This window comes from Tyto alba, unplaced genomic scaffold (genome assembly GCF_018691265.1).
Source record: "Tyto alba isolate M040663 unplaced genomic scaffold, T.alba_DEE_v4.0 Super-Scaffold_2, whole genome shotgun sequence".
NCBI lineage: Eukaryota > Metazoa > Chordata > Aves > Strigiformes > Tytonidae > Tyto > Tyto alba.
In genome coordinates, this window is record NW_024881282.1 from 22,909,117 (window position 1) to 22,926,601 (window position 17,485).

At 46.6% G+C, this 17,485-nt stretch overlaps 1 protein-coding gene across 2 annotated transcripts in view; it reads right to left on the reverse strand.

The window, feature by feature from the left end:
* Positions 1-14,418, reverse strand: part of FLT1 (fms related receptor tyrosine kinase 1) — a 117,934-nt gene extending 103,516 nt beyond the window's left edge. The window contains exon 1 of one of the 2 annotated variants that reach the window (XM_042793156.1): positions 14,079-14,418. In XM_042793156.1, coding sequence (XP_042649090.1) covers positions 14,079-14,136 — 58 coding nt within the window. In that variant the 5' untranslated portion in view covers positions 14,137-14,418. The remainder of the gene's footprint in view (positions 1-14,078) is intronic. The other variant, XM_042793157.1, reaches the window with a different exon arrangement.
* Positions 14,419-17,485: the final 3,067 nt, after the last annotated feature.

Sequence of the window (17,485 nt, forward strand, 5' to 3'; positions counted from 1 at the left end):
TGGAGACAAGAGGCCTAAATCATCTCGGGGGACTGCCTAGCACAAGCCATGAAAAGAGGCAAATAGCTGATTTGGTCTGAAAAAACTGTTTGGTAGAGGTCTTCAGAGACCTGTCCTCTTCCTTAGAAATATAGGAAATGTACACTGTAGGAGTTAACTAACTTTTAACTAAACTTTGGCATCTGAGTTAGTTACAATTATCTGCATTACCCTTTTCAGCCCTGTGTATCTTATTTGAGCTGTGGCTCTGGTAATTTTCCTGTATATACTATTATCCATCCCTATTCAGTACAAGATTTAAAGTATACACTTAAACACAGACATAAATTATAGCTCACTTGAACAGGCTTCAAGCAAGGGCATAGCAAGTTCTCAGAATGAAGTGGTCCTATCAACTGCACCACAAATATTACCAGAAATTCGAATGGTGATACTGTACAAATACACAGATCTCCTCTGTGATTTGTCTAGACAATCATACTTCTAACTAGAAATTAATATATTCTGCCAGATATTAAGAGGGGAGAAAAGAGATGCAGCAAATCTTTGAAAAAGCAATTTGTTTTTTGATATATTGCAAGCATATATTTTTCTCACCTACCATTTACGGACCTCAACTCTGAAATGCTGTGTCTCCCAAGGAGCGCACTGTGCTTTTATGGGATAGTATCCCACAGATGCTCACAGTCAATCAGTCAACTACTTTGCTGTTCTGAAATAATGTCCCTGAAGCTAAACACTGAAAATTTGAGATAAGACATTACAAGAGCTTAGGCAGCTTCTTGAAGAGCAACCCAGACACTTTGGTTGAGCAGGTTTGTCAACGTCCTCCAACTAAACAATCTGACAGACTCATTAAACTACCACGTTCCTGCATTTAATATGTATCCCTCTTATCATCCCAGAATTGGAGGCTGAGATGCTCCCCCAAGAAGGCAATGTTTATATCCAGCTTTATGAGTCTTGTTCCTTACTTCAGGAGGGAACCTGGCCTCAAGCTTCCCTGAACTGCTCCTTATTTCAGGCTCTGGAAGAGCTGAAAGCATGTAACCGTGTTTACAAACAGTTCAATGTGTATGATAAAACATCAGCAATGGTCTGCAGGAGGAACCCACTGGGATCAAAGCCCGGCTGCTAGAGTTGCAACACTCAACCCCATTGCTTGAGAGCAACATGTAGGTTGCTTCCAGGATAAAACTGATGGAAAGGTGGAAAACCCATGTGAGTGACAGGTAGTGAGAGGAAGGCAGGAGAGCAAGTCTGCAGTGCCTTGCCATGACTGAGGTGCTGAGTGTTTGGCTTTGCTCAGCACCGGCACCCCATCCGGGAGCAAAGCCAGCCATGCAGCACCGTGCCTGACCCATGCTGAGACCAGCCCTGGGAATGTGGGTTGCTGTTGTTTTCAAAGTCTGTCAAAGGTGAAGGGCAAGAAACCTTTATAAATGTTACAAACGTTTCTCTTGATCACTCTACAGTGATATAAGCAAAGACGTCCACATGAAAATCTCAAGATCTATCTTAAATTAAGCATACAAAATAAAGCTGCCTGGAAGCTTGTATGTCGGAAGATCTGCCCCAGAGTTATTAAAATCAAATAAAAAACAAAACAAAACCAACCCAGATCTTTTCACCCCATCCTGCAGGCAAAAAAGAAACCCAGATATACTGGATACATATTCCAGCTTTTGCCCTTTTACACATATTACATGTATCTAAAAGACACCGCAGTATTTGTAAATATTGTGGGAGGGATCTTAAGGAGTGCTTAGTGTTTGTCTAACTTTGCTCCCATTGGTACAAGCCAGAGTTTCATCATTGACTTCAAGCACATTTTAGACACTTAACTCCAGTAGTTAATCATACTAATATTCAAGACTTAACTGTATTTGGCACAACGTACCAGGTTTGTTACATATTCATTTATTTAGTTTTTCACTGACAAAAAGCTGAAGTAAAAGATCTTATTTTGAGCCAATATTGTCGCTTTTGCAAGTATGCGAGACAATGCTTTTACCAGCAAGATGCTATAAGTCTTGAAGAAAAATAGCTTTATTTGACATTCTATCTATTCATGGGTCATTAGCTTCCTTGCATTTTTAAATGCTTCAAAACTGATGCAGAGGACAAATGCAATAGAGTTTGACATGTTTACCAGAAAAGAAAAAGGAAGGAGAATAGCAGGGACATTCCTACTGTCAATATTTAGAAGCGGATTATGCCTTCTATGTACCTTCTCTGGGCATTTTACTTGACACTGTCTTTTCTGAAGGGTCATGGCTCAACAGGACGCGTTCACTTATCATTGTGCCTGTCACTAAGCGACCATCAGCAGCCTACCCTCACACTGACCTACATTGGGGGGTGCAACTTCTTTTCACGCGACAACAAGAGAACTAATTAATCCTGATAACTGAGGAATCTCCTCTCATAGGGAAAGGGGTGATTTTTTGGGCATACTCTATTTGTTTCGGAAGGCTTATTAGATACATGTGAAAGTCAGTCAACAGGGTTGCTTAATTAATGAGCCAACATTAATTTAGATTGCAAAAGTTAGCCTTTCTGTCTGAAATAAGGGAAGGACAAATAGTTTTTTGCTTGTGTTTTGGGGATTTTTTGTTTTTAAGAAAGCAGAGGGTATAATCTGTATTTTGCACAGGAATAAAAGAATAAACTTTCTTCAATTACTTTCTGCCTTGCAAAAAAAGGTGATCCTCTTTTTGAATGAGATAAACAAAAATTTGAATTGTCTGTTAACCAAAAATATTGATTACAAGTAAATTAAAAAAAATTAATTTATAAAAAAATTTAGTTTATAAAATAAACGATAATGAATATATTTTTCCAATGTGATGTGTGAGTTTAGTTCTACAGATAAATGAGTAGCGATGCACACATGATCAACCTTCCAGGGATTTCAGCTAAATTTAAGATTTTTCTTAAAAGGATAGATCTGCTGAACTCAAAATTGGGACCATATTCTGGATTTGTATCCCCATTCTGAATTTTCTAGCTTCTACTTTTAAATTTTCTTTATATACTGTCAATTTATGCTACCTTTGACAAAAGAAAGTAAACCCAAAAGCTAGCTTTATGGCTTAGTTTAAGAAAAATATGGTATTAGAAGTCATTACAAATTCCTTTGATGTTAACTTTTTTACCTTTAACATCTTTTTCATAGTTTGAGTCTGAGTGACTGTCTTTCAACCACTCCAGTTATCCTGAACATGTTGACTAATCTTTTTTTCACTTGCACAATGAGAGGTTAAGGAGAATAATCAGTTTATCTCTGCAACTTCAGTGTATACAAAGAATCTGACCTTCTGGGCTTAAAGTGCCATCTGTGGGCAATAAAGTTATCCATCATGAAGTAATTGTTTCAGTCATTGTTGGATTTGCACGTGTTTTAAGACTTGTTAAACATAACACACCCTTTGTGGGTTTTACCATCAAATATAATTTCTTCCTGATTCAAACACATTCAGAAAAAATACGTTTTGTAGAGGACACTCCTGCACTGGAGAGAGAGCGCACGTTATTTCTTAACAGTGTCTTCACCTCTCTGTGCTCCTTAAAACACGGGTCATTCAATTCAAATGCAGCCCAGAACTTTACACTTGCTTATGAGCACTTCCTTATGAGTCATCCCATTGATGGGAATGGGAATACCCACACGTGCACAACTAATAAGCAATTGCAGAATCTGGTTGAAATGCTTAGGAGCATGGTAGTGCCCGGTGGGTTGACCTTCAGTGAGTCTCCAGTGAAAATGAGCTGACTCTGGTCCGCAGCAGGACCTTAACCAGAACATGGCTACCAGCAAATTTCATATGGGATATATGGTTTTACTCCATTTTGTAAGGAAACCTGGGGTATCAGCAGTTTTCTTTATTTCAGAGCTCTTCTTGACAAGTTATTGTATTACCACCTCTTCTAAAGCAACTTCAGGCCATTCTGTAAGTAAATATAACTTTTTCTTTTTTCCAAACAGTTGTACCTATCCATAATAATTCTAATTACATCATTACACCAAATCACTCTATTTAAAAAAAAAAAAATTAAAAAAAAAAAAAAAAAAGAGAAAGAGAAGAGAGAGAGAAAAAAAAGAACTTGAGGTCAACATTGAAGAGTCATTTAAAATTTTGATTTACATCTGACCATCAGAGAATGTTGGCCAACAGGTCCTCCTAGTTTAATCAACACTGAGCTTCTCATCAGCATCAATATTTGCATTTATAAGACGGGAAAAGTTTTAGGCAGAGTCGTCTCAAAATTTGGGTGGAGATTGGAAAAAAAATAGCGTTTTTTTCCTGCTCGAAGTGTGAATGTCTGGCCTGGTCCTGCCACAGGAGGAGAGGATAATGAAGCTTTCTACTTCTGTGACTGCTGGTGGCTAGCAAGAATTGCTACTGGAAGAAGACACTCTTCTGTCTCCATGGCAGCAATAGTGCCCATCTCATCTCTGTCGCCTAGGCTTCTAGTGCTCAAGCACAGGCAAAGCAGGCAGCACAGTCTGGTTCCTGAACCTACAGTTAAAAGCACCACCTCCATTGCCTGTACTTAGAAACAGCCTCCAGGAAAGACCTACAGTGCCAAACCATGAGCCACCCAGAGATTCAAAGCAATATCTCCAGGTCTTTCAGATGCCACCTAGGTCCCCATTCTAAAGGAAACCTCATAGTCCTTCATACAGCTAATTTCACATCATTTCTCTGAAGCAAACCCAAGCTTCACACCTGAAGCCTGCAGAAGAGAAACTAGGACAGCTTATCTGTGAGAGCAAGGAGGTATGCTTCTGTCCCAAACTGATGCTGACAGCTGTCCAAATGAGCAAGCTCTTGATCTGAGGCAGCAAAATGTGACCACTATTTCTGTCAAAGGAGAACTTTGCAACGCAGTTAAGGGCCATGGGGACTTGCAAGGCTTAACAGATGTAGGTCCTTGAACTGCAAGGCAGCTTTGTCCCTGTTTCCTGCTGGCTCTTGTGCAAAAAGAGGCACCGTGTGCTGGTACGTAGCAGGAGAACAGAAACACGCTCAGGGCAGAAGCAGCAGCTCAAGCTGTCTCACTCCTCAACAGATCTGTCACTCACACATGCCTCTGCTGTGACTGAAATGTGTTCTCGTTTGCTTTCAAGATCAAGAAAATTGTTGGAAGCTATTTACTTTCAAAGTACACATTGGTGCATAAAAATCACCAATTCGTAGCTTTGTCCCTTTCAGGTCCAGAAGGGACATTCCGATTATCCAGTTTGATGTTCTGCAACACATGCTGAGTGATTTCTGGATCAAATGCTTAAATCTGATTCATTTCAACTACAATTTAAGAATTTAAAGTACCATTAGGACATAACAGCCAGCCAAGAAAATTGATAGTTTAATGGATGAGAACGCTGGGCTGCTGTATGATACAGCATCGTAATAGAGTCTGAACAACGTAAGGTTTATCATGGTAGATTAGAAGAGTCCTGGGCAGACTAAAATGCCTTGACCCTGACTCCATGCCCTGGAACTAAACATCAGTCAGCAGGGAAAATGGATGTGCTACTGCCCAAGAAAGGCCTTCACAGGCCAGAAAGATATGTAATGTCTATTGTTTGAGCAATTGTGACCTTCCCCTCTCAGTTCTGGACCTCAGACAAGTGATAAGAGTTTATTTACTAACTGTATGTGTTTGCTGTCCCTAGATGTGTATACACACTGATAGAACATTAGATGCTATAGAAGTAAAGCAAAACACCCAGTAGCTGAAAACAGAGCAAGAACAATTCTGATAGCACTTCATTAACACCTCTGAGCAGTACACACTATCATGCCAATATGGTTAATAGCTGTAAATGTAAACAAATACGGATTTCCCCAATAATTGCCAAATGTTTTGCCAGTATTTGCCCTAGCTAAGTCAGGCTGTGCTTACAGGAGCCTGTGGTAAAGCCATGTTATTAAAGAGCAGTGCATTTTTTTCATTTAAATATTTAGATGTAGAAATTTAACAAGCTGAAACCACAGTTGGCTATTTGAAATAAATCTGGATCTAGTTAGTACCAATTAAAATTGTTACCATTTCCCATCATACCTGGGCAGCCAAAGCCATGCAGTTCAGTGTGCCATGCCCATGCAACACCTGCTTGAAGGCACTTGCTTCATCAGCTCATCAGAAGATTGTGTCCTGCCTGCCCTAAAGTCACCAGGTGATTTTTGTGCATATGCAAGGGCCCTTTACATAATGTAAATTAAAAATACATTTAAAAATCCAGAGAACACAAGAGAAGAAAAAAATTTTAGTTTCCTCCTCCATCCATCCAATTTTAATAAGTCTATAAACTTAGCATCTGAAATGAGCACCTTTGCCACTATCTAGCCTGGCAAAGGTGCTCGTTTCATTAGCCATATAAGGAGAAAGCAATTACAGCCAAGTAGCAAAACCAGCCATGATCGCAAAATTTTTATTTCCCGTTGAGCATATAGAATTGAAAATGGGAATCCAAATGTACAATCTAACATTACAAGCTCCATTATATTACATCTAACGATATCTCCATTACAAGCTCTCCTGAGATCGTCACTTGAGTAAACCACACCAAAGGGACAAAATGCACAAATAATATATGGTGTGTGTTGAGAAAAGCAAGAGAATTATCACAGTTGTGTCCACCTTAGTCGAGTCTTCACTCCAACAGAGTGAACACTCAGCTTAAAAAAAAAGCAGGTCTTCTGAGGCTGTTCTCAGCAAGAACTGGTCACCGTGAGCTGGGCTGTAGCGATGCTTTCACAGCCACATTTGGCATAGGTCCGTGTGGCTCACAGAGCCCTCCACCTTGACGTGTTTGACCTGGACCCTACGGGGAGACCCTACTCAGGCCTTTGCAGATGAGAAGTGCTTGTGATTCCACCATCCGGCCACCCAAAAGTGATGCCGTGTGACTGGCATTCAACCAGGAGTACGGTTTCACGCCTCAGCGCACGATTAAGCCTGTGCTGCTTACAGGAGTGTAGGTAGCTCTACCCAAATTACGTCTGTGAGACGTCAGATCTACTCTATCAGTTCCTGACACATCAGCAATCACTGCATTTCTGGTCTAACTCCACTGTGACAGATCCCAGCACATAATCATCAGTTCAATATTTTTTGAGAAAAGTTTATCCCATTAACTAGCATAGTCAGAAAGTATTGATATGATACAAAGACAAAGCAAGTACATTAAAAACAGACACAAAAAATAATTTATAATTCCTATATAGAGTAAAGGGGTACATTTGCCTGACCAAATTAAATTTCTTTACCAACTTGATACTTAAGATTTGTTACAGATTCCCTGGCAGGATAAATTAAGCAATATAATAGGATTGACTTGGAAGACTATTTCATATAGACAGACAAACTGCCTACCTGCCAGTAACATGCCAGCTCAGCCATCAACACAGGCCGGTCAAATGCATCTGGGGATGTGCCATTCATTAAGCTGTACACACAGAAATAAATTAGGAACCATATAAAAGAAAATGTAAAGCAAAGTTGCAGGATTTCCACTTTGCTGAAGGCTGCCAGTTATTATTTCCGATGTTCCATTATTACAGTTGAACTGTCCTGTAATGCTCTAAGACAAAAGAAAGAAAGACAAAGTTGGGAACTGACTTTCCATCCACCCTACTTAGATCTATAAAACAGAGCTATAAGCAAAGGCCCTGTGTTCAAAACAAGAGAAAATAACTAATCCGACAAAACAATTTAAACTAGAGAAGTGAGAAGAACCAGAACAGCCTGCACAGAGGACTCCCTTGCAATGGCTCAAGAGGCTAAACCCATTCTGCAGTTAAATGGCTTCTAAACCACGAAGTCTACGGTAGGTGCACGTGCAGAAAGTTTCTGGCAAGCTTGCCTATGGCTCAGTTTACATTGGGAGATTATAATCACTAATACTTATAAAATAGATTAGGATGAACGTTAAGTACAGCACTACATGAAACAAAGGGTGGGGTTTCAGCCCAAATGCTACCAGCACAACAGAAGAAGAAAATTCTCTGTATTACAATACAATGCAATTTAATCCCGCTATGGCATATCCATTTGCCAAAAACACAGACAACACCTACATTTTGGCAGACACCCATTTTAGTTTCCTTGACCCTCAATCCCACAGTTTCTTAGTAAATAATAGTGGATTTCAAATCATACTACAAAAAAATTTCCTCTCTGGAGAATTTTATCAGATAACTGCTTCCTCCAAGGTTCCTTGAACCTCCCCTGAAGATCAGATATTGGACACTGTCGGAGACAAGACATGGAGCTAAATAGAGCCCTTGTCTGATCCAGGATGGCAAGTCTCACGCTTCTGTTAACATTAGTCCACGGCGATCCCGATGAGAGGTTTTTCCACAGAGGAACAACAATGGGAACAAAAGGGGAGAACTCCTCTGCTCCATGGCAGTGAAGAATCCCACAGGAAGGACACTTAAGCGAACTATGTGAAATTGTGAAATTCCTCTCATGAAACGCCCTCACACTCATCCCTCAGCGCTCCCCACGCGCTAAGCAGGGGGTCCTGTTCCCAGAGCACAGGCTTCCCGAGGGAACTTCCGAGGAGCAGAGACATCTGCTCGCGGGTCCCCGGCTCTGCGAGGGCCACCGTGTCCTGCCCGTTCCACCCCCGCTTCCGGGCACGGCGCAGAAATAGTGTCACCGCATTGCCACAGCATCTTCAGCTCCACTGAAGCCCTAGGAACAGCTTCCTTCTGACCACTTTCCACATCCTTCAGCTGCTCTAACAGCAATGAGCACCATGTTTCAAGGCCACAGGTCCAAAAGAGGGGATACGACCTAAAAGGGTTTGCATTTAGGAGTGCTGGGTGACACGTATTAGTGAACGTTGAAAGAGCAGCCCCACTGACTAGAAAAGTCACGCAAAACAGAAATCAGTGTCAACCGCATCATGCTGGATTGTGCTCTGCCTAAATATGTTAGAGAGGTGACTTAACGTTGTGGATATGGACAAATTGATTTTGGTAGTGAAAAATCAACTGGGCTTTCATGGAAAAGCAACAGTGATGGTAAAAGCAGGTCATTGTGAGCATGAACCTTTTGCTTCATTACCACAAGCCAAACAAAAGTCTGGGAAAGATGATGAATGAATCAGTTAACTGTTTCACGAGAATCTATAATGGTCTTGAAAAATACAGATGCATCACAAGCAAAATCATCCTCTTCATCTTTAGGCTGGCACATTTCCATTCACCGTGCCACAAAGAAATCTACCAAATATGACTTAATACAGAAGGAAGAGTCATCCACGCTCCCAGACCAAGTTTCTCCATAAATCTCAACGCCTCAAGACTTAAGTTTCAGACAAAAGTACCTCTCAAATGTATAGTTTCAAATCTCTTCCCCCACACCATTGTGTTTCTCAATCTGTTATCGCTTTGCTTAGTTCCAGCATGAATTCATTCTGCCTGGCACAAAAGGCATGATATTGTGCCGTGCTTGGCTTTGGAGAAAGCACTAATACCCGTATTTTCACTGTTCGAACTGCTGCTCACAATGTATCTTTCTCTTTTAATCACCAGGATTCATGCAGTGCTGACCTCCAACCGTGGGGAAATGAAACTGATAGGAGCTTGATAGGAGAAAACTGTGTGGGCACCTTCCTGACAATCACTGGACCAATTTTAGGCTGAGCGGTTCCCGCATGATGGATTAAGAAGTCACACCATTCCCAGCTGGGAGTGCTTTGGAAAGGCTGTTTCTCAGTTGCAGGAATATGCGTAGTAAGGACGCATCACAAGGGCAAAGAGAGAAGAGCCTGGTGCTGTCCATGGGTGGAATTCATGCTCAAATATACACAGAAACATTTCCCCACATTCTCACAAATGCTGATGGAGGACGAAAAAGAGACTCCTTGGGGGGGTAAGTGAGATCTAAAGATAAAGCATGTCTGTGGAGGGAGCAGTTTGCTTCTTGAAGGTCTCACACCAATGGGCGAGACTTGTCTCCAGGAGCAGAGGTGGCTGTGGTTGGGCATCCTGCGCTCGATGGCAAAGCGGCTCTTGCAGCAGTCTCGCTTTCCATTCCCTCTGGGGCTGCAGCAGGAAGTCCCAACCCCTGACTCTGGGGGAGGCAAAGGAACAGTTTTGCTGATAAAACCCCACCACAGCCCCACTAGACACAGACTTCTGAAATGCCGAACCTTAACCCTCATCGGCTGAGCTTCTTCCTTTCCCAATCTCCGTCGGGCATGAAAACGAGCAAGTCGATAAACATTGTGCTTGAAGTTTCCAAACCACATTAAAGTGTAAGGACTCAGAAACTGTCCTGAAAATCTGGACAATTTCCTTTTGTCTCGTACACCCACACAGTGTGCAGGGCTACTGGTTTCAGTCTTTGAAGCATCTGACCAAAAAAACGGCTCGGCTTGTTTGTTATTGTTCACATGTAAAAAAAAACCAACACCAACAAAAAAATCCTTAAATCTCCCCAGTGGCGAATTTTTAGGATTTTAAATGTATCGGGTGCTTCTGGATATGAAGATCTTTACTAGGGCATAGGCCAAGTCCTGATTTCCTCCAGCATGCATCATAAATCTAGAAGATGTTAGCCTAGGCCAAAGGAGTTGCTTCAGATTTACACCAGCTATAAGAGAATGAAATCTAGCTTCGTGCAGAGCATATGAGCAAAACACCTGTCTGGTAAAACATCAGTAAGTGACGTAATTTATTTTCTTTAGCAATGCCAGAAAGTTTGATACTTAAATCTCATGTATACATTTTTTAAAATCCCATGATATACATTAAGGTCTAGGTCTTCTGCCTTCTGTGAATGCAGCCTGGAATTTTGAAGGAAGCCCAGTTTCCATAAAAATCCAGAAGAAGTGGGAGACACAGTTTTTCTGGATTCCATTAAGATCTCCAGCCCTAATCCCAAACTAGACCACTGTAGCTGCGTGTCTGCACAGCTGGTTCAGCTGAGTACTCAAATCAGATTGAAACCTTAACATATGAACTTCCATCTGAATAGCACTTTCGGAGAAGTCAGGTTAGTTATTGCAAGAAATTAACCTCAGCACTGATTATATTTGACCTGGAATTTCTTCCTTCATTTTTTCCAGCTGACCATAAAATTGAAAAGTCCATCACTAACTGGGGATTTTGATGATCTAGTTCCAACTGGCATAACAGATTCGTACAGCACTGTTCACAGATAAGATTGTAAGAGTCTATTTACCTTCTAGCTGCTAATTGTGAGGTATTGCTTCTGTGTGGAAAGATGGAAATACAGCCAAATTATCAGCTTGCGTTTCTGGAAATGCGGCCACGTAATCCTTGATCCAGGCTGCAGAATCTTATCTTTTCGGGGTTTAAACCCAGTCCTTCACATTCCCAAATGCTATAATTTAAAATTATTGTCATATAAAATCTAGGATTGGGAGACTGAATTTATTATGGCAACAACAGTTTCCTGTTGACCATTATGTGCACAGTCTTTAGCATAAATGTATGCAATACAATTTGTGGAATAAATACATACAGACTATAAGGGAAACATATGTGAGTACTATGCAAAACACAGACTAAAGTATTGTTCTTTCCTACATAGTCAAAATATGCATATGCATAGAAATACAAGAGAGCTGAAGTGCCCGACATCCACATGTCAAAGAAACATAATTTCCCTAATCTGAATTTTCAAATGGGGACTCTCACAGCTTGTAGCTTGCATGTTGCTTTGGGGAAATTTAAATTATTAAATAGACATGTATAACTAAAAGACCTCCTTCTGTCGCTTCCTTACAAAGCTCTCTCTAGTAACTCCTGAACCACTGACTATTTCTGTGAATCTCCTCTAGTACCTGTCAGTAAATGGAAGCTCAGCAGACACCCGCAGAGACTGAATTTCAACAGTGGACCAAAAGGTGGTGATGAATCGAGTTTCATCAAGAACCGTTGAAATGAGAAGTGCTGGACAGTCTGAGTAGGAGTTTTAGGTAAAAAGACAGTGAAGGAGGGTGAAATAGGAAGAAAAGCACAGAGATGCATGGTACAAAACATCCCACCACTTCGCCGATAACTTGGAAACTCCTCAAGCAACTGCAAGTACGGAGAGTTTTGCCACTGACCAAGAAGCAGCATGATAAACCTATCTGGGATGTCCAAAGGAAGCTGTGCAAGGATGATTTTCTTTCAGGAAAAAAAAAAAAAAAAAATCAAAGAGTTTGAAAAAGTCTGACTTCTGATTTGGAACACAATCTCTTGTACATTTAAGGGGGCGATAGGAATTTCCAGCAAAATGAATGTAAAGACACTCAGCCAAACAAACTACAGAGAAGCATCTTTCTGATGCCTACTGCACCTGAGCTGCCCCTGGGATGTACGTCCCCAGCATGTCCCCAGCACCCACGGCAACAGGTTTTCTCCTAAACAAGCCAAGTTTTTTTCCCATTGGAACTGGTCTAGGGTGTGCATATCCTTGACAGTGCCTGGGACAGGAAGGTGAACCAGGGTCTCTTACAGCCCCTGGCTCCGAGTCCACCTTCTCCCTGGGCAGTGGGTTTGCCATGATATGCACAATGGAAACCCTTTCCGACAGGAAAAAGGAAGCCAGGCCCCCTCAGCATAGCTGGTCACCGCAGGAGCCCATGTGGGAGCGGGACGCCGAAGTTCAAGCTCAAGCTGTGAAGGAAGCCTGGCAAGGATTTGAACCCACATTTCCTGTATCCAGGGTGGGTGTCCCATGCCTGTGCCTACTCCATCCCGGGCACACGGACCTCCTTGGCAGAGACAAATAATGTGGGGAAATTAGCACTTTCCTGGGGGGGGGGGGGGGGGGGGGGGGGGAATAAATAAAAAGAAAAGAAAAAGAATACCTATATATCTCTATCAAAGTTGATGAATCAGCACTTCCCGAGCAGGAAAACGTCTCGTCGGGGCGGCCCCGCCAGCTCTCCTCCGGCAGCACGGCCAGCGCACGGGCACCGCGCCGCGCAAGCACCGCTCCCGCGGACTCAGCGGCGCGGAGCAGACCGGGCCACCGACACGGGGGAGCGTGACGGGTCGGGCGGCCGCCCCGCTAAGCGCGGAAACCCCGCGCTGCCTCCGCCACCGGCCTCGACGCCTGTCCCGAGGGGAGCTCGGGTTTTTCCTTCCCCACGCGGGATTCGCTCTCGCTCCCAGCGGCGATGCTGCGCTGCGCCGGCCCCGCGGGCCACGGGGGAAGGGCTGTGGGACCGCCGATCCGCTCCGCGGAGCGGCCCCGCGGGTCGGCGGCCCTGCGGTGCCATGAGCACACGCGGGACCAGCCCTCGCCCGGCTCCCACGCACCCCTGCTCCCGGGTGACCAGCAACGCAACGCTGGGACTCACTCCCCCGCCACAGCCGGCTCCACTCTCGAAGTAAAATAAAACTCGACTAAGGGAAGCAAATCTAAACCGATCCATCCCGGCACACGCAGCACTGAGGGATGCAGGCGCCGGAGAGCAGCTCCATCCCACTCTCCAGAGAGACCCACGCCGGGTACCCGCTCGGCCACCCCCCACGGGCATCCCCGAACGATGCTCCGCCGTCCTGCCCGGGCGGGAGGCAGCAGGATTTTTGCTGAGGAAACAGGCACCTCACGGGCAAAGCTGGGAGAGGCTGGCACTTGGAGACAAAGCGGGGAGGAAAGCAGCCTGCCCTGCGGCCAAGGAATGCTCGCTTTCCGTGATGCACCGGTTGGGACGTCTCCCGGAACGGCTGTCCCCGGGGTCCGGGGGAGGCTCAGCTCCCCGCCGGCACCTCCGCATTGCCCGGAGGAGGGGAGGCACCGCGGCTCCGCACCGCCGGCACCCCCGGGGCACACCGCCGGGCACCCGGAGGCTAACGACCCCTCGGGATTAGCGTGCCTCCCCCCTCCGCAAAGCGGGGATCGCTTCCCCCGGCCCTGCCCAGGGGAGAGAGGCGGAGGGGAGGCAGGTGCCCGCCGGCTCCGGCCCGATTTGCGGGGTGCGGGTTGGGGGGGGGCCGGTTGAAGGCGCATCGCTCCGGGGGGGGGGGGGTGGCAACGTCGCGGAGAGCTCGGGGGCTGGATGGGGCAGCGGGTCGCGGCGGAGCCCTTACCTGCGAGCAGGAGGGCGGCTCCCAGCAGCACGGTCCCTGAGAGCAGCTGGCGGGGCATGGTCCTGCCCGCGGGAGCGCAGGGCTCTTCCCCGGCCGACGGCGGCGAGGCGGAGGTGGAGGCACCGGCTGGGCTCCGACGGGCTCTCCTCGGTCCCGGGCTCCTCCCGCGGCAGCGGAGATAACGGCGCAGCACGGCGCGGGATCCGCATCCAGCAGCCCCCGAGCCCTCCCCGCCCGCCCCGGCCCGCGGAAAGGGAGTGTCCGCTGCGAGCCGCCCCGCCAGCTTCACCTCCCGCGGACATCAATTACCAGCCAGCCCCCGTCCCGCTGATTTATAACTTCTCCACCCCTCATTGCGCACCCCTCCGCCCCCCCCCCCGGCCCACATCCTCCGCCGGGAGCACGCCCTCCCCGGGACGCGTCCCCCCGCCCGCCGGCGGGCACAGGGCTGCTCCCCCGCGGGTCTCCCGCCCCCCCCCCCCGGCCCCCGCCGAGCCCGGCCGGGCCCTCTCGCCGGAGCCCGGCGGCTGGAAACTCCCCGGCCCCCGGGGCCGCCGCGCTGCCGGGGCGGGGAGCGGGGCTGGCCGCCCTCCGCGCCGCCGGGCTCCACCGGGGAGGGCGCGCACCGGACTGGCGATTCCCGGAGCGAACGCTGAGCGCCGGGGGTCCCCGGCCCGCAGAGCCCTTCTCCTGCCCCGCAGGAAGGACCCCCGGCAGGGCCGCGGCCCGTCGCCGGTTCCCGGGCCGGGAGCCAGGTCAGGCCGGTGCCGCGCTGCCTTGCCCCGGCTGCCGGGGACGATGCTCGGGGAGCCCCGGGGGGCCGGGGCTCCTCGCCCCGCGGCGGGGCAGCTTGCCCTGTGCGGGGCCTGATCCGGACCGGCACGGGGGTCCCCTGCCAGCAGCGCTGAGCGCTCCGAGCAGGGAAGCCAGGAAGGGGCAGCGCTGGCTCGGGATGCTCCGGGAGCCTGTCCTACCGGCACTGCTGCTGGCCTTCACTGGCCCTGTGACACCCACCCTAGAAATGTATTCCTCCTCCCTATGCACTTACCTCAGGCATTCCATACGTGTTTTATTTTGTGAAAGACCAGAAGACAACCCGTGACAGCAAAACGAAAGCCCCGTGTTTCCACTTTTCCCCTGTGTAGCCAGAGAAAGGCTATTGGGTGAGTCAGATCTTCGGTTTGACTCAGTATGGCCCTTCCTATATTTTTATGCTGTGAAATAAGTTGCAAGAGTGTCAGCACGGGGCAGGTAAATGCGATCACCCCCATTTTACAGAGGAGGAAATAGAGGCACACAGAGAGGTTAGGCGGCTAGTCCAAGGTCATAGGAAGCTAGTGACAAGAGCCAGAAATAGAACTCAGATCTCCTGTGTCCCACCAGACCATCCTGTTCAAGAAAAAAGATGAGAAGTTGGTGTTGTTTTTAACTTGAGAACTGTTTAACTTACAATTTTAAAGTCTGTGAGAATATTTCCTGCATGCTTCTGTCCAACTCCTATTCGTAAGTGACACCCTAAGCTAAGAGTTCAAGCCTGAGTTTTTCAACCTTCCTGCCCCCAACCGAGACCTCGAAATAACATAGTTATGGATACCTTCCCCCTCATCTGCTTACACCATGGGGGAAAGAACCCAGAGGTTTCTTTCCCGAAGAGGATGACTCATAAGAAATCACCTCCTCCAGTGGAGAGGACAGCAGCTGGGAAAACAGTTGGCCAGTGAGGACAGCCCAACCAGAACTAGGACACCGGGCGTCCTGACAGCTCAGACCCCCTAGGAGCAAGGGCTCCCTGTGGAAGGAGCTAAGGGAACTGTATGTCCCTGCCTTTGACCTACCCAGTGCTGAGTACATGCTGAGTCTGAGATGATGCAGGCCCCATCACAAGCTTAGCAGCCATGCCACACCAGTTCCTCCCCACCCTCTTCACACCTCCTACATCACAGCTGCATCCAGTCATGGCCCTCCAAAGACCACTGCACTTTGGCAAGACATACCTCTTTCCTTCTTCAACGGATGTCATCAGCTCCTCATCCACCCAAGGAACTGAGGACCAAGGAGGGCAAGCCTGAAGATCTGCTCCTATCCCCTCATCGTTCTTCATATGCTAAGGCCAGGGAGAGAAGAAATGTGGAGCCTGGATGAAGACTGAAAAGACCCCAGTAGTGAGATACGGGGAAGAAAGAGGTAGCAGACATTCCCATAAAACAGAATGAAGGTACAGTGGGAAGCCTCTGCCTGGAACTGGATGAAAGGCATCTCTAAACACATGGGCTGAAGCATCTGGACAGATGGACAGTGTGCATATGAAGGGGACGGCAGCATGGAACCTATTTGATCTTATAAACCTATTGATCTTAATTTTTGTGTACCACCATGTAACTGGCGACACCTAGTAGGGTGAGAACTTATTTTGAAAAGCGGTTTAGGTGCTATGGACAAAAAAACACTAAAGGAGCTGGTCATAGACCTGTCCCAAGCAAATGTCCATCCTGCAGGTGAGATGATCTCTTTGTACCAGAATCTTGGGCCTTGCTCCCATGCTAAACAATGGGTGGCATATGTGAGGACAATTTTTATCCTTGGAAGAAAGGATATATAACTGTTGTGATGTTCCCTTCAGCTCTGAAATGTGGGAAGTTTCCTTTTTCTAGCATTTGTTAAAAAGACTATTACTAAATACTAGACAGGAAATCAGCCAGATTTAGCAGCTGAGAGTAAGTCCTCTTTGAAACCTGTCAGGCAAACACCCTTGCTGCAAGGCTGATCACCTGCTCAACCTCCAGTACTACAGAAGCTGCAAAAGAGAGAGGAGAAACAGCCTTCACGGTAGACAACACCTGGTTTTAGTGTTCATTTGTAGCCCAGCCAGTACCCAGTATTGTTTCATTTTACCCTGCTCTGGAGGAAGATGGCTTCTGCCAAGCCTTTCGCTTGAATATCCCATGTAATCTGACACTAAGGTCTTCCAGTTGTCAGGCAGCAAAAGCACCAGGTCTCCAGTATGCATCCCTTACCCCTCTCTGGCCAACAGGACTCACTGGAACAACACAGAAAATGAGCAATAGGAAATTTAATTGAAGAGACGAGTAATCAGGGCATTCAGCTGCTGGGTCCGCCTTGAGTAGCAGACTACCATGCTGCAGAGAAACACAGACACCACCCTGAGCACATAGGACCTTTCATAGCTGAATACTTAACCGGGGCATTGCCTCTTGTTTGCTCTCTGCCAGTCTTTATGACTCTTTCATGTCTGGCTTCAAGAGTTAGTTGGGGTGGAGGCTCCTCTCAACCAGGATATGACTTAGTCAAGTCGCTGGGATACATCCTGAGGTTATGGATTCTACTCCCCATTGGAATTAGGACACTTGGAACATCCTGAGTTAAGGCTTTAGCCAATTCTCCCGGGA